Here is a 27,048-nt window from a genome sequence, read left to right on the forward strand (position 1 = left end):
GTCGGTGCGGGTGGTGTTTGATGGTGAACCAAACGTCGGTGCGGGTGGTGTTTGTTGGTGAACCAAACGTCGGTGCGGGTGGTGTTTGTTGGCGAACCACATGTAACTGCGGGTGGTGTCTGTCGGTGTGAGTGGTGTCTGTCGGTGAACCAAACGTCGGTGCGAGTGGTGTCTGTTGGTGCAGGTCGTACCGGTTGCTTGTCGCTGCGGAGTCCCTGAGTGATTCCTCGACCGTCGGTTCTCAGGACATGGCCTCGGTGTCGCGGAGGTTTCCAAATGACAAACTGAAAGTGCTTCCCAGTTTTTTGGCGACTCCGCCGCTTTCCCTCTTTTTCTTCCTGCTCCAGTTCAACAAGGAGGCGGAGCTTTGGCCCTTAGCCCCGCCCAACAGGTGCTGCCGAGAGTTTTCTTTGTCACTGCAGTGGGACAGCATGACGGCTTTCCTCTCCACCTGCGAGCAAACACACGCAGGTGAGCACACACCCATCAGATCAGAGCTGCTGGTAGAAACGCACAGAAAGTCAGACCTACCTGCGTATCCTGCGAGTGTAACGTCACCACACTGATCTCCACGCCTCTGTCACTGCAGCTCATCAGCAGGTGCACCACCTCCCCATGTTTGGCCCACTTACAGTCGTGTTCGTCCACCGCTACGATGTAGTCTCCTTCCCTCAGTCCCGCCTCCTGAGCAACACAAAAAGATATGATTTTTTAGCAGCGCACTCAAAACTAAACTCTTAACAAGGTGTCTCTGTCTGACCTCTGCACAGCCTCCAGGCACCACTCCTGCAACCAGGACCGGGGAGTCTCCTCGGAGCGTGAGACCCAGTCCACCTTCCCTCCTCTGCAGGCAGATGAGGCGCACCGGGCCCCAGCGGGCCCTCGCGCAGAACACCGACAGGGGCCCCTGCAGCACGAAGAACAGTCACGGGTTTCAAACTACTGGAATCAGACATGCACAGATCCTTTTAACACACACTCTGGACCTTTGTCATCACTTTAGTTCCTGATTTAAATGAAGACAAACATTAACAGAAAGTGTTTGAGGTGTGTGGAGCCTCACCAGTCTTTGGAAGACGTCAGAAACTTGGACTGAGGAGAAGTTCAGTGGAGTGACGTCTGGTTTCTGCTGAGTCTGAGCTGCAGCAGAAGACGACACAGTCACTTCCTGCACTTCAACCAAAGATGAAACGTGATATTAGACGCTCTCACCTTGTATCTCTGGAGCTTCTGCCGTTTCATCGAAGTCATCCTCTCGATCCAGCTCCAAGTATTTCTCCAGAGAGCATTTGTGTGTTTGAGACAGAACGTCCTGCAGGATATCCATCTTCCTCAGGATCTTACACAGACTGTGGACACGAATGGCCTCCTCGTGTTTCATCACTGCACGCCGAAGGTGGGCTTTACCTAAACGCAAGCAGGTATTCATTTAAACAAGTGAGAGAATGTAGTTATTAGTCTTATAATATATATATATTATTTTTTAAAAAGCTCTTTCTTTACAATTTCTGTAAAGTTTGTGACTAAGTGGATATTAATTCCTCACCAAGCTTTCGTCTTTTTTCAGGATCTTGTAAAATCTGGTTGACAGTTTGTCCTGCAGGAACGTTGACGTAAAACCTGAGGAAGGCCTCTTCTTCCTCCTCCTCTTCACACTCATCCTCATCAGCAGAAACTGCAGAGAGGGATAAAATAAAATAAAACAAATGCGTCGGTAACCCACTGCGTAAGTATAATCACATTCAGGTTCATTTTTAAACCAGTATTCTAACTGAACACCTAAATTAATAATGAATGATTTGAAATCTTTCCTGTTTGTTTCTTCTTTTTGTTATAGAGAAGCAGATGATTCGTCTCCACTGTGTTTACTCAGATTCATCATTTGGGTGTTCGACTGGAGTCGATGACGAGTCATAAAAACCACAGCCAGAAAACATAAATCACATTTCTGACATGAAAAATAAAGATGTATTGATCTAGAGCAGAATGTGTAAAAAGAATGGTTATTTTCTTTGATTATAAAGTGATATAAAGGTTTAAAAATAGATCAGATGTTACTTATAAACAGCTCCACAGCATCAGTTTCTATTTGTCAAACAAACGCACTCATATATAGATAAACACAAACAGGAAGCAGCTCAGTAAAAGTTAACTGGACACTAAAAAAAAAGACTATTTGAGGACCTGAACCAGACCTACAGGCTGATGTCGTCCGTGTCGGCTTCCTGCAGAGGTTTTCTCTAGAAATTCAGTAGTTACTGATGTGTTTTCCTGCTATAAGTTCAAATATTTCCAGCAAAACAGGTCCGAGGTTTACCTGACGTCTTATTTTAAGTATTTTATCAGATCTCAGATGGAACTCCAGGCAGCAGTAAGGATCGTTGTGAAACCAATAAACTGAAAGTACTCCACTGATATTACTTTGAATATTTTACTTACGCGTGTGGTCACACAGTGCAACAGCACCGTAGTAGTGTGCGAGCGCCCGGAAGTGTTCGGATTTGACCTGAACCATCGACGCCCAGGAAAATGGCACATAATCCTTCATCAGAGGCTGCGTCATCGTCTGCTGCACCAGAGAGTAAACGTCCGACACCTGCAGAACGCAGAGTTCACCACAAAAACAAAACCTGGAACCTCATGGAAAGATGGCGCAGTTTGCACATAAGATTTACAGAGAAAAAAGTAAAAGACACAAGAAAGTGCTAAAAAATGAATACGGTAAAACTGTAAAAAAGCATAAATGTTCTGAGTTTAGGGGATTTTAATGCACTCAGATCAATATCAGTTTTTGTAAATCATCTGCAGAGTCTGATAAAATGAACAAAAACCAATTAGAGTTTTGAAAACAGAGTCGTACTGATGAGGTTAGTTCTTTCTTGGAGAAAAGAACCAGGAGAAAACTCACCTGTGCAGCTTCTTGTGCCAGGTGGAGTCGGGAGCCGAAGTTTGTTTCCTGCGCGGTGAGCGTGATGCGTTCAAAGACGCACTCCTGCACCTGAGCGACCATCAGCCGGACCAGCATGCCGAGCGACAGCGCGCTCATGTCCAGACTCGGGGCGTTGGAGAAATTCTCTTTAAGGTAATTAAACGCACCTGAAGGCAGGAAACGGAGGAAATTTTCTCGTTTAAATTCACCGAATTAGACGATTTCACTCATCTAAACAACAACAGTCTGCTGAAGAATCTCTCAGGTGTGTTCAGGTATGTGTGTTCATCTGTACCCGCGGCTCGCTGGAAAGCGTCTATGGCTCTGTCGATGCCGGCTGTTACGGAGCGGTCCTGTCGCGCTCCGATCTGCGTGTACAGAGCGCCGATGTTGAACAAAACGCTGCCCTTCTCGAAGGCCAGCGAGCGCTGAGACGACGGGACGCCTGTCAGAGAGTCGTACCTGAGACACGGGTAAAAACAGAAAGAATTCAGTCCTCTGTGGGGTAAAGACTCATTTATATGTCTGATTTGTCCTTTAAGTGTGTTTGCACGTTCAAAAATGATCATTAGCAGAATTTCATTTTCTTATTTTTCCATCTACAAATGCTGCACCGTGATGGAGAGAAGCTTTATACTTGTTAATTTTATATCTGAATGTCTTGTGTTTAAAAAGTGCATATAATCTGATCCTCAACCAATAACTAAACCAGGCTCGTTTTCATGAGGAAGAATATAATTAGTGTTGGCTGATATATCGAGTCCAACTGTAAAGTTCAGCAGAAGATTTTTAACTGGACGCGTGTAAGTTTAGCTTTTCCAACGCTCTTCTAACGTATCACGTTCTGAGAACTGCAGACTGCAGCAGGAGCCTGCGAGTCATGAACGATTCGTTTTGTGTTATAGTGTTGAATTAAGCATAAAAACAATGACTAAATGAGACTTTTTGATGCTTTTTTTATTTAAAGTCTGTGTTAAAAACTCTAAATCTTCTCCTATCGTTACTTTTGTTACTTTAAAAACAGAACAGTATTCATTCCGTACCAGTGGAAATGAACTCCCAGGTTCTTGTGAGCAGAGAAGAAGCGCTGGTCCAGATAGTACAGCTGGTTGTAGTACTCCATGAGCAGCTCCAGGCCGGCCTGGTTTCGACTGGGCGTCCGCATCGCCTGGCGACCGACAAGACGAAAATGTGACTCACAAACATCATTAGAGCCAATTTCAACGAGTCAGAAAGTCAAGGTAACTCATTTTTCTGGATCTGCTGCAGGAGGACTCTGATTCTCTCCAACCAGCCTTAACTGAGCCATGTGAAAGTGCATTTATGAACCTGTCTGAGCTCCATAAGCTCCTTGATCTCCTTGTCATACAGGCTGCTGTCCTCTCCATAGTGCTCGCAGATGAAATCCTACCAGGGGAGGCAGAAACAAGAAAGGAAATCTACTTCATGTGCAGACAGGAGTTTATGTAATAGTTGTTTGTCAGGTGACTTCATTCCCCTGAAAATGTCAAGTATGTGTTTGTTCACTTCACTGCAGCAGTTTGTTAAACCAAAGATTTATTGACTTAAATGTCCTTTTTGTCTGTCTGCCATTTGAAATTAGCATCAAAGCTGCTTGTAAGATAAGCAAAGTCAGTAAAAGAAACGAGAACAGGTGCAGATCGGCCAGCAGGGGGCGACTCGCTGAGTTGCGAAAAGAAATAAAAACATGAACAAGAACGGTCCAGCGTCTTACTTAAAGTTACGATTTTTATTTGGTGGATTTCAGTCCGATTAAAAGAAAAGCAGCCAATAAAGGTGTGTATGCTTCTGGGCGTGGCCACGTTGTGATTGACGAGCCGCCATCTTACAGGTGTGTAAACACTTTCACCAGCCTCAAACTGCTGGTTCCAGTACCAGTTTAACATTTGTGTAACTTTAACATCAAACCAGACTCATGAGCCAAAGTGCAACAGGAACATAAAACACAGATTTCTGCCAATGCTGGTTTCTTTAACGACTCATGTAGAAACTTCAGATGACAAGTTTGCACCAATGAGCGAAGACTGGTTCTTTGGTTTAGCTTGGTTAGTCTGACTTGTTTTTGTTTTTAATCCCAGATAGTTCCCTACAGGGCCGTTCCCTGTTTGGGTCCCATCCTCACCTGGATGGGAACAGTGAAGTCCACCTCTTTGGTTTCCTTAAGACCCAGCGGGATCATGGGAACGTTGATCGCCTCGCTGTGTCAGAGACAAATAAACACATGTGTGTTACTCGTCACACCCAGGTCTGAGACAGAAGACAAGCCAGCGCTGCCATCTGCTTATCTTAAACCCCAGCGGGGGGGCTCTGCTCTCCACTTCATCCTGCTAATAAGCAAAGTTAAAGCCAAGTATTAACTCTTACCCTCCCTCTCACCATGAACACAAACAGACAGGTCATTAATGACACTCTAACCGCTCGTGACCTTAAAACTTCTGCGGGGGGGAGGAAGAAAAAACTCCACCGGCTGACATCATTTGCCTCCCACCCTCACAGCGACCGACATACAAACTGAAAGAACTCTTTTTCATGGAAGATAAAAGATTAATCTGACGGTTGAAAAACCCACACAGGTCCCCACAGGACGGACACTCGGAGCAGAGCTTGTTTTCATCAATTAGAATTCTCGTTAGTTTAACGAGGGCGGCCCAGAATGCACGAGCCGGGCCGTGGTTAGTACCTGTCTGTCTGGTAGACCTCCATGTTGCTGTTGAGCTCCTCCAGCTCCTCTTTGAGCAGCTGAAGGTTGGAGTTGACAAAGCTGAGCTCCAGAGCCACGGTCTCCTTCACCTTGTTGTTGGTTGTTGCCCTGCAGAGTAAAGAAAACACACACAGACGGACTCGTTTACAGAAAACTGCACTGGATGCAATTCAGCAACTTTAAGCTAGCCTTTAATACTCTAAGCTTTTAGTTAGCATTTATCTTTTGGCTGTTGGTCTGCTCCTTTCAGCTTTTATGTGTCAGTTTCAGCTTCTCAGTAAAGTTTTTCAGCACACTGTAATTTCACATGACAAAATCTTATTTCCTGAAAGACGACAAGTCAAAAACACTTCAGCTCCACTAAAGCCTAAAGGCAGGTCCACTGGTGCAGAATAAAGAGCTGCTATTTTGTATTTAAGAATCAGAAAATCTTATTTTCATATAAACTTTATTACCCATGTTAAGTTTTCTGATTGGGAGAACTTTCAGAGGATTATCGGTATTTATTTGATTCATGATCTGCCTTAAATGTCCAACATTTCTGTAGCAAAAACATAATACAGACAAATAATTATTAACATAAATTTGCACTCTTTTAGCCTGTGGCTGCACAAAGAAACCGACATGTTTCTGGTGTTTATTTTATTTATTTAAACCAGTGTATGCCACTGAGTCTTCCTGCTACCATAAAAATAAGCAGAATACAGGTGAATCCTCCGCCGTCCTCTGTCCAATCAGCCTCTCATACGCTCCACTCGTGTTCCAAACACAGACTTGGCAGGAAAGCCAGCTGACGCTGCTGTTCCAGGAAGTCTGAGGCATCGCTGGGTTGCTACGAACACTGGTGATACACACTTAGTTGGCAAGAAAAACAAAAACGACCTGAGGAAATTCCCGTAAACAGACAACCTTCGAATGTCAGTGGGTTTGTAAAAAAAAGACGGCTGCAGATGTGCATTAAGCCCAGACGGGACGAATGTCGGATCAAACCGTCTCTAAATCATTTATTTGTTTAATATTTTCACATATCTCCAGACCAAAATCAGAGCCACCAGTCCTCTGACAAAACAAAACCCAGACTTATTTATACTTTCATCAGCAGATAAACGAGTTAAACACAAACGTACCCGAGTTAGACCAAAAAAAAAGGTTAATTTTCATGAATTAAATGTGTTTAGATATAACCACTGACACTGCTGAAGTTATGTTAAAACACTCTGGTTTTATCTATTTAAAATCCTTTTAAAGTCACCATTTTTAACTAGTTAAGTAGTCTGTTAATAAGGGAGGTCTTGTTGTTGTTGTTACAGAAAAAATGACTTTAACATTTGAGACCAAAGTTACAAAAAGGTCCAACGCTCATGATCACAATCCACCAAATAACTGGCTATGAGGCAGTCAGCTTTACAGACGCTGAGCTATAATTTAGTAGCTGACAGTTATCCCCAACACATACTCTGAGCTCTGACAGACAATAGCTGTGTTAAAAAAATAATGATCGACGTGCATTCCGTCAAAAAAATGCTGCTTTGTTTTTATTAGTTTAGTCAACTAACTCTGACCTCAGTAGTCTCTTCACTGGTCACTTCCTTTTCCGGTCCATACACACACCTATGTCCCATACACACACCTATGTCAAGGATCAGACCAAAGGCAATCTGATTAGTCAGCTTTAAAAGGGCTGCCAAATATCCAGTCATACACACCCATTCGCACGCACAGCATGCTGCAGCTTTTCAGGGGAAAACAACTCTTTCTTCACTGCTGCGTGAAGCGGCACACCAGCTGAAAACAACTTTTTATATTAACTTGGGACTATTTTAAAAGGCAGCTTGTGCTTTTTCCTGCATCTCAGCTGTTGCTTTAAAGAAGAAAGAAGCAGCAGAAAACATGTTTGCGTAAACGCCGACGTTCAAATCCCTTCTTTGTCAGTTTCTGACATCTGAAAGCTTCGAACCGCCACCGCTCGTTAAAACAACCCCGTTTAAAATAAAAGCTGGACATTTTCTCTGTTTGTGTGGGCCAGTCCAACTCACTGGAGAGGGGGAGGGCAGAAAAAAACAAACGCACACACAAAAAAAGAAGCTCTCCAGACAAATCAGTGGGGGATGAGCTTGTTGAAACTCCACCGGGAATCTCAGCATGGGAACGGGGCGGGAGGCGGACACAAAGCTGGCTGATTACAGGCCGGCAGGCTGTGTGTGTGTGTGTGTGTAGGGGGGTGTCTTCTTTGTGTCCGAGACCAAGCGTCCCAATAAACAGAACAGGACTGCTTTTTTTTTTTTTTTTTTTATCTACACTCAACTTAGGTCATTGTATTTTAAGAAAACAGCTTGAATCAGGTCAAAAACTGAGTTGGGCCAAAAATAACAGCTTGGTAAAAGTTATGAATTAACTTTTTTATATAGTTTTTCAAAAGAAAAATGCCAATGTTCACTTAAACTTTAATGACGTTTCAGTTTTCATTAGTTTAATCTAACATACATATTAATGACTTTTTACATGTTCTCAAATGCTTCAATTTATACAGCATGCTTAATTAGTAAACAATAAATATGTCAGTTGAAAGTTCAAACTTCCAGAAAATGAAGTTCCTTCAACGTCACGATGCATTTCTTTCTAGCTGTCTCATCAGCAGACTCGTCTCATGAGGAGTTAAGGACCAACTAAAGTTACTTGATGGTATTAGACTCAAGAACCGATAACTGAAGATGATTTGGTCCCAAAGATCAACATGAAGCTGTCTTAAAGTCTTGACACCGTTTCTGTGTCTGTTGATGTGAATGAACTCAGAATATTTTGGATCAGTGGTGCCACAAACTCATGACTCATGGACCTACATCTACAAAGCAATGGTTTCTTAAGTGTCTCTTCAGAAGAAAGGATTAAGTACATCAGGAATGATACAGAATTGCTGTGGCCCATATGCTGATAAGAGTAAATATCCTCCCAGTGTCTTCTCAGAATAAGGATTGTCCATTGTAGAGGCAACAGATCCAGGAGGAAAAGCTGGACATCGATCTTTCTCCAGGTCCTCCAGAAGGATCCCAACCCAGAGAGGATATAAAACTCCTCCAACACGTGTATGGGGTCTCATTCACATTCGGGAGGCATCCTGATCAGATGTCTGAACCACCTCAGCTGACTCATTTTGTTCTGGAGGAGGAGCAGATGATGGAGCGCCTAACCCCATCCCAGCCCGGCTGCCTTCATTACCAGGTACAGAGCCCTTCTCCGTTAGTCCATCTCCCGCTCCATCCTACTCATGAACCAGACACCCGTATCTGGGTGTCTGGTTCAAACCAACACGGAGGGAGCCTTCTGCCTTTCTCGAATCACTGACTCTGGCCTTAAACTAAGAGGGGCCCACTCTCATCCCGGACATTTTACACGAAGCTGCAAACCGCCAACAGCAACACGTCACCTCCCTCTGCTCGACCATGCCTGGAGGTCCTGTGGGCAGGCCTGATGGAGTCCAACCTGCACCGGGAACGAGCTCCACTTTGGGGCGAGAACGCAGTTAAACGAAACCCAGGTGCTCCTTACCTTTGTCTGCTTCTTGTTTGACAAATGGGCCTGTTTCTTGTGTCTTTACTGCCACCTTCTGAGTTAAGTTTTATTAATATGAATGCATTGTTGGCAAGCCGAGTCCACACAGTAACAAGCATTCAAACATTGAAGAACCTGGTAGACCTTCACAGACTGATACAGAAGAAGTCTGCACCACACCAACCTCCCCACCACCCAGATGATCTGTGTTAGCTCTTACTGCACAACATCAGCGCCCTGCATCTTTTCTTACTGATTTTAATCGATATAAAAACTAACATAACCTGCTTTTTGTATTCTCTTTATAAATCTATTTGACTTCAGGTCATGTTTTGTGTTTTCTGAACCTTTACTCGAGCAAAACCACTGATAAGACATTACAGGGCGTGCTGTGAATCATCTGAGCTGCAGATTTACTCGATAAAATGACGCAGAGATAATTGGTTTTTTTTTTAATTGAACCCTTTAATAGCTCAGCTATCCAACATTCATTTATACCTGGAAAAGAAAACAGTTAGAAATAGCCTAAACAAGTCTGAAATATCAGAGAATGAGCCCTGAATTAAAGAGACTGCTGCTTTCTTTGTTGGGCCTAAAAGATTCAGAACCACGACTAGGGAGGCAGAGAGAAGCGCCTTGCTTTAATTAAGTCACTCCTCCTCCTCCTCCTCCGAGTGTTTATCAGTAACGTAGCAGCCCCCTGCAAGTGTGTTTTCAGGGAGTTTGGCACAGTGACCTATTCATGCTGCTCTCAGAAGAGCCCAACCAAAACTCAAAGGTATGCAGACATCTGAAAACAGAAGCTGTACATTAGTTTGCCTTTAGGTTATAAAGACTCACAGGAGGAGTCTGGGGTAAACAAAAATGAAGAAAAGATTAAGCTAACAATTTCAAAGTGAATTTAAATACATTTCTGCAGTGTATTTACTTAGCACAACCATACATAATAACTCTGTTGTGCTCTGTAAGTGATGGCTGGATACTTTAAGACACAAAGCTCTTTTTATGGCGACTCCGTCCAACTATTTGGTGAACATTTAATGTTCTGCATGAGTGCAAAACACCAGTGAAAGAAAGAGGAGAGCCATAAACATCGTTGGAGATGAGCTGACAGGTAGATAAAGACAGATATTCATGCACAGAGGACACGAACATCCACCCATCCATCCATTTTCTGCAGCTTATCTGTGGTCGAGTCATGGAGGCAACAAGTTTGGAAGGGAAACCCTGATCTCCTCCCTAACAACCCTCTGCAGCTCCACCTGAGGGATCCCAAGAAGATCTGATCCCTCCAGCAAGTTCTGGTTCTGCCCTGAGGGTCTCCTCCCAGCTGGATGAGCTCAGGAACCTCCAGAGGAAACTTATTTCAGCCGCTCGGATCCAGGATCTCATTCTTCCGGTCATGATCCAGAAGTCACGACCACAGGAGAGGGTTGGAACGTAGATGGACCTTCTTCACCATGACGAACTGGAGCAACACCCTCGCTGCTGCAGACAAGGCCCTCCTGCTCCGTCCTACCATCCCTCATGAACAAGACTCCCAGGTGCCTGAACGCCTCAGCTTGAGGCAAAGGTTCACACATGACCAGGAGGAAGCATTCCACCTTTGTCCAGCTGAGAACACTGACCTCAGTCTGAGGAGCTGGCTCTCGTCCCAGCTGTGAACCGCCCCGGAACACATTTAAGGTCACAGAACCACATCATCTGCAGAAGGCAGAGACAAAACCCTGACGTTCTCAAACGGTCCTCTCCACAACCGCACTTCGAGATCCTGCCCATGGACACCAAAAACAAGGAGAAGATGGCTCCCAATTTTGAACAGGTGGTGCCTCATCAGATAATACTAAACTGAAACTAAAATCCAATCTTTTCAGTAACTTGCCTGGCACAGAATATTCTTCCTGCTACATGTTCAGAATGAAAAAAACAAAAAGAAGAACATCAGGAGAACACGTTCCTCATGTTTTAATTCTGACAACTTCAGTGGAATTCAGTTTTGCAGGTTTTACTGCTGAAAAAAAATCTCCTTTCTCTGTAATGCTGATCATCTGTGCTGTAAAGACGAAACGTCAGAGGTCCGGCGGGTCGCCGGCAGCTCACCTGAACAGGTTTTCAGCTCCGGCTCTCATGCGCATCTCCTTGTTGATCTGCTGGTTGATGCGAGCGCGGCGATGCTGCAGTTTGCTGCGCTGAGTCTGAGCGAAAGGATCACAGCCCTGCAGAGGAAACCGAAGAAACACAACATTTATTTATTTTACCTCCAGCAGACTTCTGTTTTATTCCCTCAACCTCAACAGTGACACAAAAAGACTGAGAAAATGCATATTGCCCGCCGCTTCTCATGTCAGCCATTTTTAGATTATGAATACAGACAGACGTGGGCTAAAACATTATCGCCTTTCAGTGGTGGGTGTTTAAAAGCAACTGATGCTACTAGTAACTCCTAATAAACTCAAAGTGCTCTGCAGTGTTGGACGTCAACATGAGGAGAAGCTTCTCCAAAAACACGGTATGGTTTTAGGACCTGATAACATGTCAGAACTGTGTATTTCTTTGTTGATTTTTTGGTGTTTTAAGTCTCGCCTCAGTGCGCAATTTGCCAAAAAGGCAGTACAACTTTCCTGTCAGCTGAGTGTTTAATGGTTAAAACCCCCAATGTGTCATGAAAAGCACCACAGTTTGACTCTAAGAGGTAAACACCTGTCCAGGTACATGACAGATGGAGGTGCTGCACTGTAAACAGCGTTTCTTCTCCCTTCAGCGGGTTTCGTCACTTCCTCCCTCCTGATTTAAGACGCTGGTCCTCAGCTTCACACCCCTCGCCTCTTACTTCTCCCCTCCTTCCCATTCACCCCTGCGAGCGCGTTTTACACTCCAGGTTATCCTCTAAACGCCTGCGTGGATTAGGATTCTGGATGAGCGCCCACATCTGCTCGGCCATCAGGATGGAGGCAGACAAATCATTACTGCACACTTAATTTAAAATCTAAAGAGTTTCCTCCTTAAAGTGAAGAGCTTTAAATGACACAAACTGCAAGATGTACGACTGGGTTAACTTTACAAACACACCTAAACTCGCTTCACATGGGATCCAGTTTAAAACTTCCCCACCCATAATAAATAATATCTAATCTAGATCAGATTTATCTTCTCTAATTCAAAATGCTGTTTACCAAACAGCAAAAGATGTGAATGCAGATAAAGAATATATTCTTTTACACATGTTCCTGCTTTTCTCCTGTCCTTCGTATCAAATTAATCTGCAAGTCTGTAGAAAGTCAAGTCTTTTTGTTTATTTTAGTTTAAAAAGCCCAATCGTTTGTCTAGCCTTTGGCTAAACAACCTACGTACAAAGCATGCAGCTTTGTTTTTTATGCTTCTAAAATGGATTTAAACTAAAAAGATAAACTCAGCAAAGTTTAGTTTGAAAAAACACATTGAATACTGAAGGGGGGACAAGCCTTGAGGGGTTAGATGGTGACATATTGTTTGGAAATCACACTAAAGGTGACCAAATCAGCCTGAAGTTTTATAAAAAGGTATTATAAAAAGTGTCACTCCTGATCTTTGAGTTCAGGTTTCAGGCGAAAAAATGAATCTGAACAGCTCAATTAAAGAGCCGAAAGTGATGCAATAAAACTGTTTTTAATGCATAACGTGGCTGAGCTTCTTGTCTGTTGATGAGGAGTGAAACCAGCCTTTTTCTGGCAGATTTCGGCTGATTGTGGGGGGTAAAAGCTGTCTCACCTTGCGGATGCTCCCGCCGCCGTCTGCGGGCAGCGTCAGGGGCAAGTCGTCATCCGAAGCGCCGTCTGAAAGCGACTCAAACTCCCTGTGGAGGTTAATCATAGCGCACTCATTAAACCGATGTCGTGTACACATGTAAATAAAGCTTAAAGCCCGAAGCGAACAGCTTTTCATCACCAGCAACATCCAGCTTTAATCGGGACCACGGGGCTAGCTAACGGGCGGGGAACACTTGCCTTGTAGCAACAGGTTCCTCCATCGTAAACCAACAAACACCGGCGCTTTAACGGTCCCTACATCCCTCACAGCCCTTTCACCTGCTTTTTATAGCTCCAAAAGAACACAGACATTTCAAGGAAACAGCCTCTGGGCGTTTTCTCGTCTTCTGGAAACAAAATCTCCACTTTTCGGAACAACCCGTCTCTGCTTGTTTTCAGACTGCAGTGCTAGTGCCGAAAAGGAGCTTACTTTGTGGAGGGCGGGGCGCGAGGGACGAAGGTAGCCAATCAGGACACGGCGTTTTCTAAGCGACAGCAGACACGACTAATCAGAACGAAGATAAGGCGGCACGGCTGCTCAATCTGACCAATCACAAGTTGCTCGAGGCGTCCTTCTCTTTGCTCCGCGGTCGTTGTTATGGTAACGAGAGGGGCTGTGGCTTTGTGTGCTGGCTCCGAAGAGATTGTTTGTTTGTTTGTTTGTTTGTGGACATAAATAGCTTTAGTTTTACTAGGATTATAACTTGTTTACATTGTTTTTATCTGTAAATTAGCCATGTCCATCGAATTTTATGTTGTTAAAAATATCATTATTATCATCATTATTATTAGTAGTAGTAGTAATAGTAGTAGGGATAAATCGAACAAAATAAGAAGAAAACAAAAAAACAACTTGTAAAGTGGAAAAGTTAATATAGTTTTAAACATTTAAACCAAATCACACTGTTTTTGTTTTTATCCTCTGTGCATTCTGCCATTTTGCCACTTGGGGGCAGGTTTGTCCTTCTTATAACCCATTGAACACTATGTTTGTAAAAAGAAAAATATTATTAATAAGGTTTAAACACATTAAAGCATATAGAAATATAAGTGATGTGTCTCCATGTTTATTTTACTTTGTCTGATCTTTGTTTTTATCAGTTTTTTAAGAAGCAGCTGCACTTTTTTTTACACTAATAAACCTCAATAATTAGTGTAAAGATTTAATGCAGCACATTTTCTGTGAAGTTAAAGAACGAACCAACTGCAGAAATGGTCTGATTTTTTTAAACTAAAGCAGCAAAGTAAAAATGTTCAGGTTTTTTAAATGTTTAATAAACAATTAATGTGGTTGGAAGAACAGAAAATTGTAAATATATATTTTAAATAATCAGTGTAATTTTTAGATGTACTCATTTCATTGTAAACCCAACATGTATGTCTAATTAATTTTATTTGTTAAACTTAATCCTTTCCTGTATTTCCAGCCTGCAGTTTATTGGTGATGTAAACAGGGGATAGTAATACAGATTCTATAAAAAAATAAAATAAAATAAATAAATTATGAAAATCTAAAAAGCAGATAAAAAATAAGGAATTAGCAAAAAGCATTAAGAATGAAGGGTTGTCACCCAAATGTGGATCCTGATGATGGTTTTAAAGAAACACAGCTTTATTTCAAATAAACGTGCCAATATAATAAGCTTTAGGTATATTTACAGCTGTTTGTCCTCGTTTGTCCTCATGTTTGTCCTCTTTTGTCCTTGTGTTGCACAAAGCTCAGTCTGTGGACAGAAATATAATGAGTTTCTTTCCAGTGTGTTAAAAGAAGAAGACAGTAAATGCTGTGTTATAAAAGGTTTTTATAAAAAGGTGTAAACACCCCATTAGAAGCTGAATATGTGTTCAAAGTGATGCAATGAAATGCAGTTTCTTCTCTTCTGTTTAAAACCTGCTGGCAGCTCTTGGGACGAAGGTCCTGAGGTGACAGGAGGTCTTTCTGAGCGGTCAGGGGGCAGTTTTTATAACAGATGGTTACCTGGGGGGGACAAGGAGGACGGGGGGACGTGTCCTGCACTCCTTTAATGAGAGAGACAATAACCCCCAACTGTAGGTGTAAGAAACCAGAAACGACCGGAACGAAGACGGGGGAGTTCAAGTGATGAAAAATTTAAACGAAGGGTCAGTTGGGATGTGTGTGACCTGTCAGGTGAGATCCATCCACTGTTGGACCTCCTGTCTCCTCGGGAAGGGGGACAATAAGCCAAAGAAAAGAAACCAAGAAGTCTGGAGTTTGTATCAGAGGAAGGTTTGGACCCAAACTGGGTTTGATGACAGGAAGAAATCCAGGTTTTATCAAGACTACAGCCTCTGACCTCTTATTTTTATGCAAGTCCAATACTTCTCCATTTGCCCGTTGGTCCATTTCCACCAAGTCTTCTCAAACTAGGCCTAGCTGTTTTTCAAGTAATCTGAAACTACTGCTATTTTTGTACAGATTGGTGCTCACAGTGCCATTTCAATTCAAAAATAAAAGTTGGATTAAAAATAAAAAAAAAATCAGCTTATTCAGGAGATGGCTGCTGTGAGTTTTGCTTTTTGTAACTTTTATACTTTTCATAACATTTAACTTTATTTGAAAATATTTTCCCTGCAGAGATCTTTTTAATAGCTTTTTGCATTTTGTTACAATTAGCTAGTCCCTTACAGAAAAACAAACATCACATGTGAAAACATGACATTTATATATGTTTTATATGTGATGCTCACATGCGAACACATGTTTTACATGTTTGTTTGGTGATTTTGGAACATTTTTACCACCTTCAAATGAAAAACATTAAATTCACGTGGTTGTTTTATAAGAGCTGTTTTAGCTGTTTGCCATGTTTAGTTGGTATTTTGGTACTTTTAACCGCAGCGTTCACACAATGTTTAAATTTAAAGCATCACTTCTGTTTTCTTCAGTTTGTTTGCTGAGGTTTAGACACTAAAACTTCACGGTTAGGTTCAGGAAAAAAACATCATGACTTGACAAAAACATCTTCCAGATGCAAATGGATTTTATCTGGTGCAGGAGAATCCAATCCCCCATCTGCAGAAGTGTCCAAATGTGTCGTAGATTTGAGACACGCTGCTTCAAAGTTTCTGTTTCCATAAAAACAGCAAACTAAAAGTATCATGGTGGAAAATCAAACAGTGATCAGATATCTGTCGCTCTGCACTGGTCCCGATAAAGGAGCTTTAACATATATGTATTAGGAGAGATTAACTGGAGCATTATGGCCTTATGAGGCTAAAGGGAAAATCTGAACAAATAAAAAGTTTGAAGTCAGAAGAGATTAAAAGTGAAACCAATAAAAAACATGGTTGAAATACCAAACGCATTTAACCTTTGTTTTTAACTGGGCTCAAAGCGAACACATGTGAGCTGCTCATTAGTATTTCCACCGTGTCCTCACAGCTCAGTAGGAATGTTTAAACCCCTCGGAGACAGTAAAGTTCATGAGAACGGCAGGATTTGGTGAAACTGTCCTCCAGCACACATCCTCAAGGTTACTGTGGAACCATTAATGGATTCAGTGGCATTACGATAAAAGAGCTGAGATAAGGATCAGCGGTGCTCCTGTTGCTTCTGTGATGTTTCAGTGTTTCAGGAGGACATCAGTGAAACAGCATCTGACGCTCTGCGGTTTGACCTTCCATGGACGTTTACTCCACACGTGGGAGAAGAAGTGAGGCGTTTAATAATGAAGCATAAAGGAGTTCAAAGAATAAAATCAACACACTGCATACTCCTTGGTTAGTCCTTATCTTTGTTTTTTTGGCACTTGTTCAGTTCCTCTTTTGTTTCTAAGCAGGTTGAGGCAGCTTTCACAATTTACAGTTTCTTTTTAAAGCTCAATCTGACCAAGAAAGCAAGTAATTTGTCCTCATGTCCAGAAGATGGGACTGTCAGAATCCATGATTAGAGGTCCATACACTAAACCCAGAGTGCCGATTCAAGTAGAACAGCATCCATGTGACATGCAAAGACCCATAAATACTGACAAAAAAGTTAAACACCCAGGAGGAATGGTCCAATTTGGATGTACTTTGGTCCACATGCAGGTCAGTGATGGGTTTGTAATCGATTTGATTTGCAAGGAAGTAGCTCATCTACAACAGAGGGCATGAGTGGTGATGGAGCGATGGTGTAATACCAGCATTACCAGCACTTGATGGACTCTGATGCGGGTTTTCATGAGACCGAGTGGTCGTATCGTACAGTTGTCACAGTGGGTTGATGTTGGAACCAAAGGGTGTATAACGACACCCTCACAGGTGAAGGTTCTGGTCACCCAAGACTTCCAACACAAAAGGAGGACCATCAGCTTTCCAGAATCCACGTTATATGCACCCTGTGTTGTCCCACATCGTGTCCAAACGACGACCCTAACGGCCCTCAGGAGGGAGTTGGAGCGAGATTAATCTGCATGTGAATTCATCTCATGCAGTTTACAGCTTGGAACTTCACAAAACGTTTTCAACTACAGCTCCAGTTGCTTTGATTTGAAACTTTTAGGATTCGGCATGTCCCGGATGACTGAGAATCTACCTGCATATTGATAGCATTATCTAATACAGCCCTGTACATACCTGGTACTAGCCTGGTACTAGCCTGGTACTAACCTGGTGCTTACTGGGCTGTATTTTGCACAATATATCGCAAATTCATCATCATTATCACAAAGAAATGCAAAAAAAATTCATAGAACCTTATATGATTTCAAACACCATACCTTCATGTTCTGCTGCTAATAATATATTTGTTCAGTCCAACAGACTCTGGAGCTAATGTCCACGCCTGGTGGAGATGATGGAGATGACAGAAGAGAAAGTGAGAAAATTGGGTTTATCACAATATGAAACAATAACACAGCTCTAATTGCACCTGAAAATAAATCTAATTGAAACGCATCATTTGGGTTGGACTAATTAAACATACAGGGGACTTAACTCAGTACCTGCCAGGCTGAATTATGTGAAATAATCTTTATTTAACAGAATAAAAAAAGAAAGAAATACATTAGAAATGTGTACCAGAGATGCAGTTTTACTCATACGTTCATTTATTCTATAAATAAAAAAAAGAGTACAGTGACTGACAACTAGATTTTTTTGCAAACTTTGATTTTTGGTGCAGGTGTTTTTACATTTAACAGGAAACAATGTGAAACACTTAATATATCTTTCTCTTTTGGTGCACGTGTTTTCCATTCAGTTTCTGTGCAGTCGTGTCTAACTTTCCGTCAAACACGCTCTCGTTTTCTTCCCCTCCGCCTGTCAGTCCAACATCCGCCCTCCAATCACGGCTCGGCGCTCCTGTTTGTGCAGGAGGCGACGATCGCAGCGCGCACGGAAAAAAAGCCCTGTTCGAGTTGTGTCAGCAGCAGCATGCAGCCCTTAAAAGTGAGGTGAACGCAGGTCATTTTGTGTGATGAAATGTTTTTGTTTCCATTGCCACACCTGGATTATTAACCGGAAATGATTATTTCTTATTAGGTTATTTTCCCATTTATTTAAAAATAGTCTTAAAGGATGAATGTAAAGAGCAGCATCACAGGAAGCTCTGGCCCAATTTGTGGCAAATATTCAGGGTGATAAATAGTTTCAGTTCTAGTGATCTGTAAGAAGGTGTTTTGTTTTTTTACATTAAAGCTTGTTTTTTTTAAAAGCTCAAGAAAAAAGTCAAAATAAAGCTAATTCTTTCCTCTGATTGATGATCCAAATGAACCTTTAGTTGGGTTTTTTTCTGCACTGATCTCAGCATAAAGGTTGTTCCAAAGATCAGCACCTGCCGTCTCCCTTGCGGCCCAACACCCCTCACCTGAGACACCTGCAGGCGGCGCAACAGTGGATGGAGCTTCCATTCGTCGTGACCAACTTGTAAATCCACGTTAAACAGGAAATGCAAGCAAACATGCTGCTGGATTTCTCTCCGGACGGATCCAGAGCTCCCGGTTAGGTCCCGGAGTGAGCGTCAGGACGGTGCTGCTGCTCGAGCGTCTCGTCCACGGTGACCACGCTGTCCTCCGGCCCGCTCGGGTTCAGAGAGGCGTAGCTGGTTTCCACCCACCGGGGCCTCTCAGCCAGCTCCATCAGGTCCATCAGGTCGCTCACGTTGTTGGTGATGCAGTTGATCTCCGTGTTGTTGTGGTGCGCGGCTCGACGAGAGCTCAGCATCCAGTCTGCAGGGAGACAAAGGGACGCCGCTGCTGAAGGTAATCACTGTTTTTGTAAAAAACAAATAAAGATTTAATCAACCGGGTCATAGCATTCCTGGGTTTTTGACTGAAAGAAACTCAGTGTCTCTTTGTCTTTTCTTTAATTTTATTGAATTTTTGCATTTAATAAATGTTTAAGTTTGTTGCATTACCAAACAACTCATTAAACCAGTTGACAGATTTCAGTTTTACAGATATTAATTTGTGTTATGGTTTGTAGGACTTTTTTTTTAGGGTTTTATGATTATATACTTCTTCATTGTCTGTATTATCTCATCGCAATTTAATTGATTTCTGTTTTCTTTAGTTCACTTTATGTGTATCAAATGTGTTTTATTTTTTCCTGCTTTTTTCTTCTGTAAAGCTGAAGCAGCCAAACTTAACCCCCACTGAGTAGCTCTGCATGAATCTGAATCTGATTCTTTAACCTCACAAAAACATTTTATTAAGTCTGAAGAAGCCTCAGATGATGAGACATGGAGATAAAGTTAAACTGACCAAAACCAAGTATGTTAAACCTTTAGAGACTCTCGGCTCTTTCTTCTACAAAGAACCAAATTAAGGAATCTAATTTAAATTTTTGGATGAAAGCTGAGACTTGAACTTTCCCTTCAACATCTCCACAACCACGGTGAAAGTTTTCCCAGAAGCCCCAGGATGGTGGAGTCATAAAGTTCTTCCACATGGAGCACAGAGGGCCACAAAACTTCATCCAACCCAAAGTTCAGACGGGTTCAAGCTCTGTAATTCCATTAGAGGCAAAGCAGCAGAAAATTGTTTCCCAGGGAGACGTCTGCCGCGCAGCAGCCGCCTCGTGTGTTTTGAATAGGGACGCATCAATCACCGTTATGTCAGACGAGAGGCTGAAATTAAGGCTGACAGCTGGGAGCGCGAGGAAAAAACAAAAGGCAGAATAAGGATTCCTCTGACCCGCAGAGTTCCCTCTTAATCAAAGAACCCAGTTTACAGGAAGGAAAGCAACTGAAGGGGATATATCTGCTGGAACTTTATGTTCGGAGCCACGATGCATCAATTTGTCTGCATCTCTGTCAAAGTAATTCTTGCAGAATGTGTTTTTTTCTTGCAGAGCAAATCATTGTTTGCTTCAGCCTCTTGGAGCAGAAGATCTAGGTGATGAAGAGGTTTATCTGCTCTGCTCCCCCGTCACTTTATCAAAGAGTTTCTCTGAGTTTTCTCTTTTCTTCCCAAATGATTAGTAGTTAAGTTTGGAAGTCACCAGTGGTTTCAGTTCAGTTTGAGGGTTTATAGGCAACAAATTGTGAGTTTCCAATTTGTCTCGAAATGCAATTTCGTCACTTTTGTGTTGCAGAAATTTTAAACATGTTCAAACAACATCAGGCAACAGATTTCCCATCACAACAGATCTGCTGTGTGCATCTGGAATTCATTTTAATTTAGTTTCTATGACTCTTAGTGTTAAAGATGTATTTTTTGTCAACATCTACGCAAAGTCTTGGTGAATTTGGACCCAAACTTTGCCTGGGGTTTCTGCAAACAGGATTCATGATGGATTTTTCTCTCTTTAAATAGTCCGTAGCAGTTGCAGCTCAGTGAGGTACGGGCTTTAGGGTGCTAAAGGACAGGACTTTCAACTTCCAAAGAATCCATCTTTATGATAATGAGGCTAATTTATTTACTACCAGCGCAGATCTGCTGCAGGAATGAGAGCGAACACCCAGAAACCATAAAGACGTCTTTTCTGAGCCATAAGATGCTGCTCCTTTCACTCCATCCGAATAGTTTCCCCAAACTTTAAACAATAAGAAGCTCCACTTCCATCCTTATAAAGATATATGTGCTCCTGCACAGCTGAAGGTTTTCCAAACAGACATCACCCTAACGGACTGCAGGTAAAATATACCTTTTAATCCATTCCTTCAAAAAACATTTAGGAGTGGCGTCGTAATGATTCATCATCCCCACATCTGGCCAGTCCCTCCTGGTTTTAAATTTGCAACATGAATTCTGCAAAATCTGACTTTTAGAGGGAATTTAGTTGATTACAGATGATTACACTACAAAAAACAGGACTTCAGGGTCGAGATGAAAGGGAAATAATTACTGCTTTAAATATTTCTTCCTTATGTTTGTTACATGGCAACATCAGGCGGCTTTGCTTTATTTTTTAGGCAATCCTCTGACTCGAGAGAGGAGAGCAGCATCTTGTTGTTTTCACAGCGTCTTTTTATCCTTCCTCAGGTGAGAAGGCAAACAGCTGCAGAACACAGACGCTCCACATTTACACCTTCACCAAAAAGCCCCGGAGCCCAAACAGCAGCTCCTCTGTGTGTTTGTGTAAATGTACATGAGAGGCTTCTCAGATGGAGGTGGGAGGATGAGCAGAATGTGTGTGTGTGTGTGAGGGTGTTGGTCTCTGTGGCGAAGCTAAGTGCTGCAGGCTGTGACCCACGTCAGCTCAGTTTTTTACCTGGCTCACTGCTCTCACCGCCGTCACCTTCAGCAACAATCGACCTGCCTCCACCTGCAGGCGGAGGACAGGAAACAGGAAGTGGTGACACGGGCGGACCACACAGATGCAGCATCGATTTAACATTTTAACAATGCAAAGAAAAACACTGATCTGTTTCTGATGGAAAAAATCATTTAGTAGGGCTAAACTCATCCTCTACATTTTATCTGTTTTAATTTACTTCTTAAAGCAGAATGACATTAAACCTTCCCCTTAAAATTACTACTAAAAGAATTTCTGTTAATAATAAGCCGAAACATTTATTTGTCTTAATTTCAGCCAAATAAATTGTGCCTTTAACACGTCAGAAAACAGATTTAATCATTTAAAGCTGCTCGCTGTAAACTATACAATCAAACATAAAAAGCTTATCTTGAACTGTATCAAACGGCGCCGTTTGAACAAGTTTACGCCGGTAGTTTTCCAATTCTGAAATGTGGGTACGCACTCAATGTAAAGCACTTTTATCTGCATGTCCTTACTCAACAAATCTGAGTGTAAATTACTTAACGCATCAAAACCTTTTCATCCCAAATGAGCCTCTCTGTGGATGCCACCACTGTTGACCTGTTTTCAGTCACTTTGGCTGCAAATTTTGAATTTAAGAAAATATTAAGTATTAATAAAAGGAAAAAAATTGTGCAAATGTTGCTTACGTAATGAATGTTTTTTTGTTAACCGGTCTTCATGACTTGATTTGCAATCAGTACTTTATTGAGCATTGATTTTTTTTAAATTATTTGAATTGCATTTGTAGGTTAAATGTACACAAAAGTAGAATTTATGTGTTTAATGTGTAACATGATTTAAAATAAGAAACTGCAACGGCACACACAAGTACTTCTGCTAGCTAAAAAAGTTTTCAATTTTGAACAAACTCAACAAGCTCTCAGGTGTTTTTCTTGTGTTCAGGTTTGTAAAAATGTCCCAATAAATTATTGTCATGATGAGTCAATTTACTGAAACAAACAACAAATGTGAACTCGATGTTTCGGTGCAAATATCCATAAATCTGATGTTTATCTGACACTATAATCCTAACTTTGTTGGAATATGATCCCTTCTGGTGCCATGATTGGTAACCGACTGACCTCTGACCTCTCTGTTCACCTCCAGGACCTGGAGACTGGGCTGAAGGATGCTGACCCCTCCCACCCTGCAATAAACCATCAGAACCCGTCTAACCTGAGGCTACAGCCCATCAGAACTACTTCCAACCACCAGCTGTCGGACTTTTAATCATTTTAATTTTTTGACTTAAACTTCTACATGTTATATGCTTTTGCTTTTTTTTTTTTTTGCACATTTTTAAGAAGTAGAAATTGTGTTTGGCATGTTGTTTTTGTGATTTTTAGCTGATTATTTTGCTGTGATCCTTCTCAATAAACTCCTTGTTGTTTGAACTTTACAGTAAACCTGATTCTGAGTCTTGTTGGGTTTTGTTTTTCTTTCACAATTTTTAAGTGTCTCCTTTACAAATCTTTCTGCTGTTGCTCCAAAACCGAACCAGATCTCCAAAACACAGATTCTATTCAGATCTGGGTGTTAAAAATGAATTTAAAATAACCCGAATTCTGCACTTTTATTATATTTTTTGAAGGATTTTCATCTAAAACGATCATATAGATTCCTTTAAAGTAAAAGTCTATAAAACAGAGGGTGTCCGCAGTGATTTGTGACCAACAAATTGACCCATTTTCAGTTTGTACATCGTGTCCCTCTCGGTGTCCCCCTCCCCTCCTGTCCTGACCGGCTCCAAGATAAAAATTAAAACAGAAAAATCACATTTTGCTTAAATCTAATGGTCCCACTATCTGTTCCGTCTGCCCTAAAAGACTAAAAATAGACTCTTCGTTTAATAATCTCATTTATTATGCATCTCTTACAGGAAGTTCTTCTGCTTTTCTGTCGGACACTTGCAGATATTTGACAGGAGGACTCACTCACAAGGTCATCAGCTGATCTCAGAGCAGCTCAGCCAAACACCCAGATTTTAATAAGGAGGGACAAAATACTCTCCTGTGGCTGGATGTTTGAGCATTTAGTGGAAAAACAATTAATTAGTCTGCCAGTGAGGCTCTAATTAGGATTAAAAAATGTTAAGAAGCAATTTTCTACTGAGAAGAGAGAAAGGAAGTCAATTAAATTCAGGATTTTTGTGACGTTTTAACACAAGCTACAGTAATAATAAAGGTACTCATTGTAAAAGTAATAAATAATAATAATCTAATCAACTTTTTAAATAGAGCACATTTAAAACAAGCCAAGTTCTCCAAAGTGGTGTACAAAACCATAAAGAATTTAGGATGAAAATTTTTTTTTTAATTTACTGAGACAGAAAACTGACAGGTGAAAAGGCAAAAATGACTTCAAATCCAAACCATTAATTGCAACTAAAAGACGTGATTCAAGATACCTCCTGGTTTTCTGAGGATTCAGCCAAATGCTTTGTTTACATCGAGTGCAGACCCGCAATTCAGAGTTTCATATAAACACACGGTATCTGGAAAACTACCGGAGCAAACCTTTCCAAACTGCATCATTTAGAGTTCAGGGTAAACTTGTTCAATGAGTGCCTTTAAAGTATATCTCTTCTTACATTTTAAGAATGAATAAATAACGTTTGCGCTTTAAGACGCTGGAAGGTTTCAGTTTGAGCAGCTCTGTTTCAGGGTCACGTACCCACAAAGTCGTTGAGGACATCTTTGACCAGGTGTCCAACTATCGCGTACGCCACCGCCACCACCACCAGTGCCGCCATGACCAGGTACAGGACCGCCTTGGGCAGCGGGATGGGGTCACGCGCGGGGGTCCGGTAGTCCGTGAGCAGCAGGTCGCTCTCCGAGTAAGAGTACTGGAAGATGTGCTCCATGGCCGAGGTCTGGTTGGAGTTCAGAGGCGGGTTGCTCGCGCTCAGCACGGCGCCGTCGGGCTGCAGGGAGGTCACCACGGTGGGGGTCGCGGTCTCCGCCTCGTCCATGCTCACCAACCCGGTGGTTTTATTCACCAGGGGCAGGATCCGGGACAGGAAGTAGCTCCAGTCCTTTATGGCGCTCGTGTTGCAGACAAACATCGTTTCCTCCATGGGATCAAACTCGCAGGGACGCGGTCGCGCGAAGGATCCGCAGAGAAAACGTCAAATTCTCCAGAACTCAAATCCTTCAAGGGTGCACCTGCGGGTGGTTTTCTTAAATCCTCACAGGTCCGTTCAGATGGGGGGGGTCTCCTTCCAGCTCGATCTCATGAGTGCGTCTGAACATTGAGTCCATCATCCCTGATGGAAGGCACGACGCGTCATTCACGGACGGGCGGCGCAACTTTTACGCACAACTTAACCCGGGATTGGGCGTCTTTGTGGTTGAGTTTGCCTCCAAAACTGAGATCCGAGCAGAGCTGCATGGATGAGAGATGAGCTGCAAGGTCACAAAGAAAAAGGTTTCCTCACGAAATCAAAAACGCAGGAATTTTGGATCAAACGGAACAGGAATCCTGGACGCGGGCGGCGTAAGAACAGAATCCGTGGAGAGGAGGAGGATGAGGAGGAGGAGGTGGAGGAGGAGGATGAGGAGAGCCTGCAGGAGTCACGAGGCTCCCTGCACTGCTCCCGGATCCTAATGGAGGCTGCAGGACTGATAGGAGCGCAACAGCGCAGCAGCGCAGCCGCGCCTGGAGAAACATGTTCAGATGGAGCGACGCGCTGCGGGAGAGGCGAGTTTCTCCAACTTTCTGTTCGTCCCATTTACAGTCAGCTGCGCGAGGGCAGGAGCTCTGTGGCGTGTTTAATTGTTGTCAGTTAATTAGAGAAAGAGACTGGGTATTTCATGCCAATTAAACAGATTTTAAAAATCATTAAATATTAACTGAGTCAAAGCCTGATTAGTATTATCAGAGAGTCATTATTTCTGGAGAGTTTTATCATTACTAAAATTCAAAAATTGCTGTTTTCCTAATTTCTTTCTGGAAAGTAAATGCTTCTCTTTTAGATTTAGCTTGTGGAGTCCATATCTGAACACATCTGAGCTCTTATCTGCTCCCTGTACCTCTGTGGATCTGTGCCTTTCTGTCTGTCTTTGCTTTTTTTCTGGGAACATGAACTCAAAGATAACATTGTCCATCTAAAGATTGGCTCAGAGGAAGCGTGTTGGACTCGGTGACTCTTAAACCGACCCGTGAGTCCCGGTGGACACCTCTGTAGCTGTCAGGGGTTCAGCTCTCACAGCTCAAAATGGGAATCTTTTAGAGGTTTTCTTTATTAACTCATTAGAACTAGATGCAGAGTGACATCTGTACTTCCAAACAGACTAAAAATACAACAGATTTCTGGGTAAACCTTGGAATTAGGTTTAAGTTTTAGATGAGCAGAAGCCCAAACATGTCTGGCAGACAAAAATTCAGTTATCACTTTGTTTTGCTCTTATTGTGCTGTAAAATGTGTTGCTACACATTTAAGATGCAAAAATAAAAAAAACACATCACATCTGGGGCTTGGTGAGGCTGATTGTTGGTGCAACATGTTTTTTAATTCTAACGAGTTTGAGTAACTTTATTCTGAAACTCTATTCTACAGAATATAAGGTTAGGAACACAAAAAACTGCCTTTTCTGCAGCCTGCAGAAACAAAGTTTTGCTGAGAGCCTAAAGATTGGATTTAAAATATATTCTTTATGTTATTTATCAACACAACACTGGTTCATCTCTTGAGTTTAGGAGAATTTCTTTGCCTGAATGATTCAAAATCCAAAGAAAAACCTTCAGAAAGCCTGAAGAATTAAAGGCCAAGCATTGCCTGCAGCGGATATCACCCGCCACCTTCCAAGGTGAAGTTTAAACTAAAATAATTTAGTTATAGTCGTAGCTGTTTTGGTCAAATATTAAAAATAATGTAAAGCATCTCATTGGGCTGTGAGCCTAGTTTGTGATCTAAAACTGTGGGAAATTTGAGAAAATGATTGATGAACTTGAGTGTGCTGCCGCATTCGGAGCAACCAGTTTTTGAAGAATCATGGCCCGTTTTTCTTCCGTTCACGGCTCGCAAAACTGCATTCTTGGTTGTGGCTCTGCACATTATTTTGTTGCCCACTTCTGCACACATCCTACCCACCTCGTTCTCATGAGCCGCCCCCCACGTTTACGATACGGTTTGTCGTATTTTATTGCCCCTTTGGGGAAATTTGTTGTTAATTAAACAAAGAAGAATTCACAAAGACTGTACCACCTGTTCTGGACATCCCAGCACAGACCCTCACTCCACACAATGCACAAAACCCATGTTATATTGATGATTTCATTTACTGGAGTGCACTTAAGAAATAAAAACAGGCAGATTTGGTTGGCTTTTATTTTTGAGACCTGGACCATCGGGGCCT

General features: G+C 42.2%; 2 protein-coding genes and 1 long non-coding RNA gene across 4 annotated transcripts; 1 reads left to right on the plus strand and 2 right to left on the minus strand.

Annotated features, from left to right (window-relative positions):
• Positions 1-122: 122 nt before the first annotated feature.
• On the minus strand, positions 123-13,417 carry rhpn1 (rhophilin, Rho GTPase binding protein 1). Its single transcript, XM_017434315.3, has 16 exons — positions 13,184-13,417; positions 12,948-13,032; positions 11,301-11,416; positions 5,631-5,759; positions 5,073-5,148; positions 4,259-4,336; positions 3,973-4,097; positions 3,225-3,391; positions 2,909-3,096; positions 2,440-2,596; positions 1,547-1,675; positions 1,213-1,407; positions 1,064-1,140; positions 761-907; positions 532-684; positions 123-451 (listed from the first exon to the last, which is right to left on the minus strand). Exons 1-16 carry the CDS (start codon positions 13,204-13,206, stop codon positions 242-244), a joined length of 2,055 nt encoding a protein of 684 aa, XP_017289804.1. The 5' UTR covers positions 13,207-13,417; the 3' UTR covers positions 123-241.
• On the plus strand, positions 332-1,981 carry LOC108246665. 2 transcript variants are annotated; one of them, XR_001809035.3, is made up of 4 exons: positions 332-471; positions 771-1,421; positions 1,568-1,726; positions 1,838-1,981. It is a non-coding gene; the product is annotated as an uncharacterized LOC108246665 (long non-coding RNA). The 2 variants fall into 2 exon arrangements; XR_003040087.2 differs by having other exon boundaries at positions 771-1,396.
• Positions 13,418-17,906: 4,489 nt separating the features above from the next.
• Positions 17,907-25,505, minus strand: LOC112451290. Its single transcript, XM_025010114.2, has 3 exons — positions 24,365-25,505; positions 21,641-21,694; positions 17,907-19,155 (listed from the first exon to the last, which is right to left on the minus strand). Exons 1-3 carry the CDS (start codon positions 24,765-24,767, stop codon positions 18,929-18,931), a joined length of 684 nt encoding a protein of 227 aa, XP_024865882.1. The 5' UTR covers positions 24,768-25,505; the 3' UTR covers positions 17,907-18,928.
• Positions 25,506-27,048: the final 1,543 nt, after the last annotated feature.

The sequence above is a fragment of the Kryptolebias marmoratus genome, linkage group LG18 (genome assembly GCF_001649575.2).
Source record: "Kryptolebias marmoratus isolate JLee-2015 linkage group LG18, ASM164957v2, whole genome shotgun sequence".
In the NCBI taxonomy this organism is placed as follows: Eukaryota; Metazoa; Chordata; class Actinopteri; order Cyprinodontiformes; family Rivulidae; genus Kryptolebias; species Kryptolebias marmoratus.

Coding starts and splice junctions, on each gene's coding strand:
- rhpn1 (XM_017434315.3), bottom strand. CDS start 13,206: ATGGAGGAACCTGTTGCTACAAG. Junction 2,597..2,908: donor TGGCACAAGAAGCTGCACAG/GTGAGTTTTCTC, acceptor TGCGTTCTGCAG/GTGTCGGACGTTTACTCTCT. Junction 685..760: donor TGCCTGGAGGCTGTGCAGAG/GTCAGACAGAGA, acceptor TGTGTTGCTCAG/GAGGCGGGACTGAGGGAAGG.
- LOC112451290 (XM_025010114.2), bottom strand. CDS start 24,767: ATGGAGGAAACGATGTTTGTCTGCAACACGAGCGCCATAAAGGACTGG. Junction 21,695..24,364: donor TGTCCTCAACGACTTTGTGG/GTACGTGACCCT, acceptor CTCCGCCTGCAG/GTGGAGGCAGGTCGATTGTT. Junction 19,156..21,640: donor CGGTGAGAGCAGTGAGCCAG/GTAAAAAACTGA, acceptor GTCTCCCTGCAG/ACTGGATGCTGAGCTCTCGT.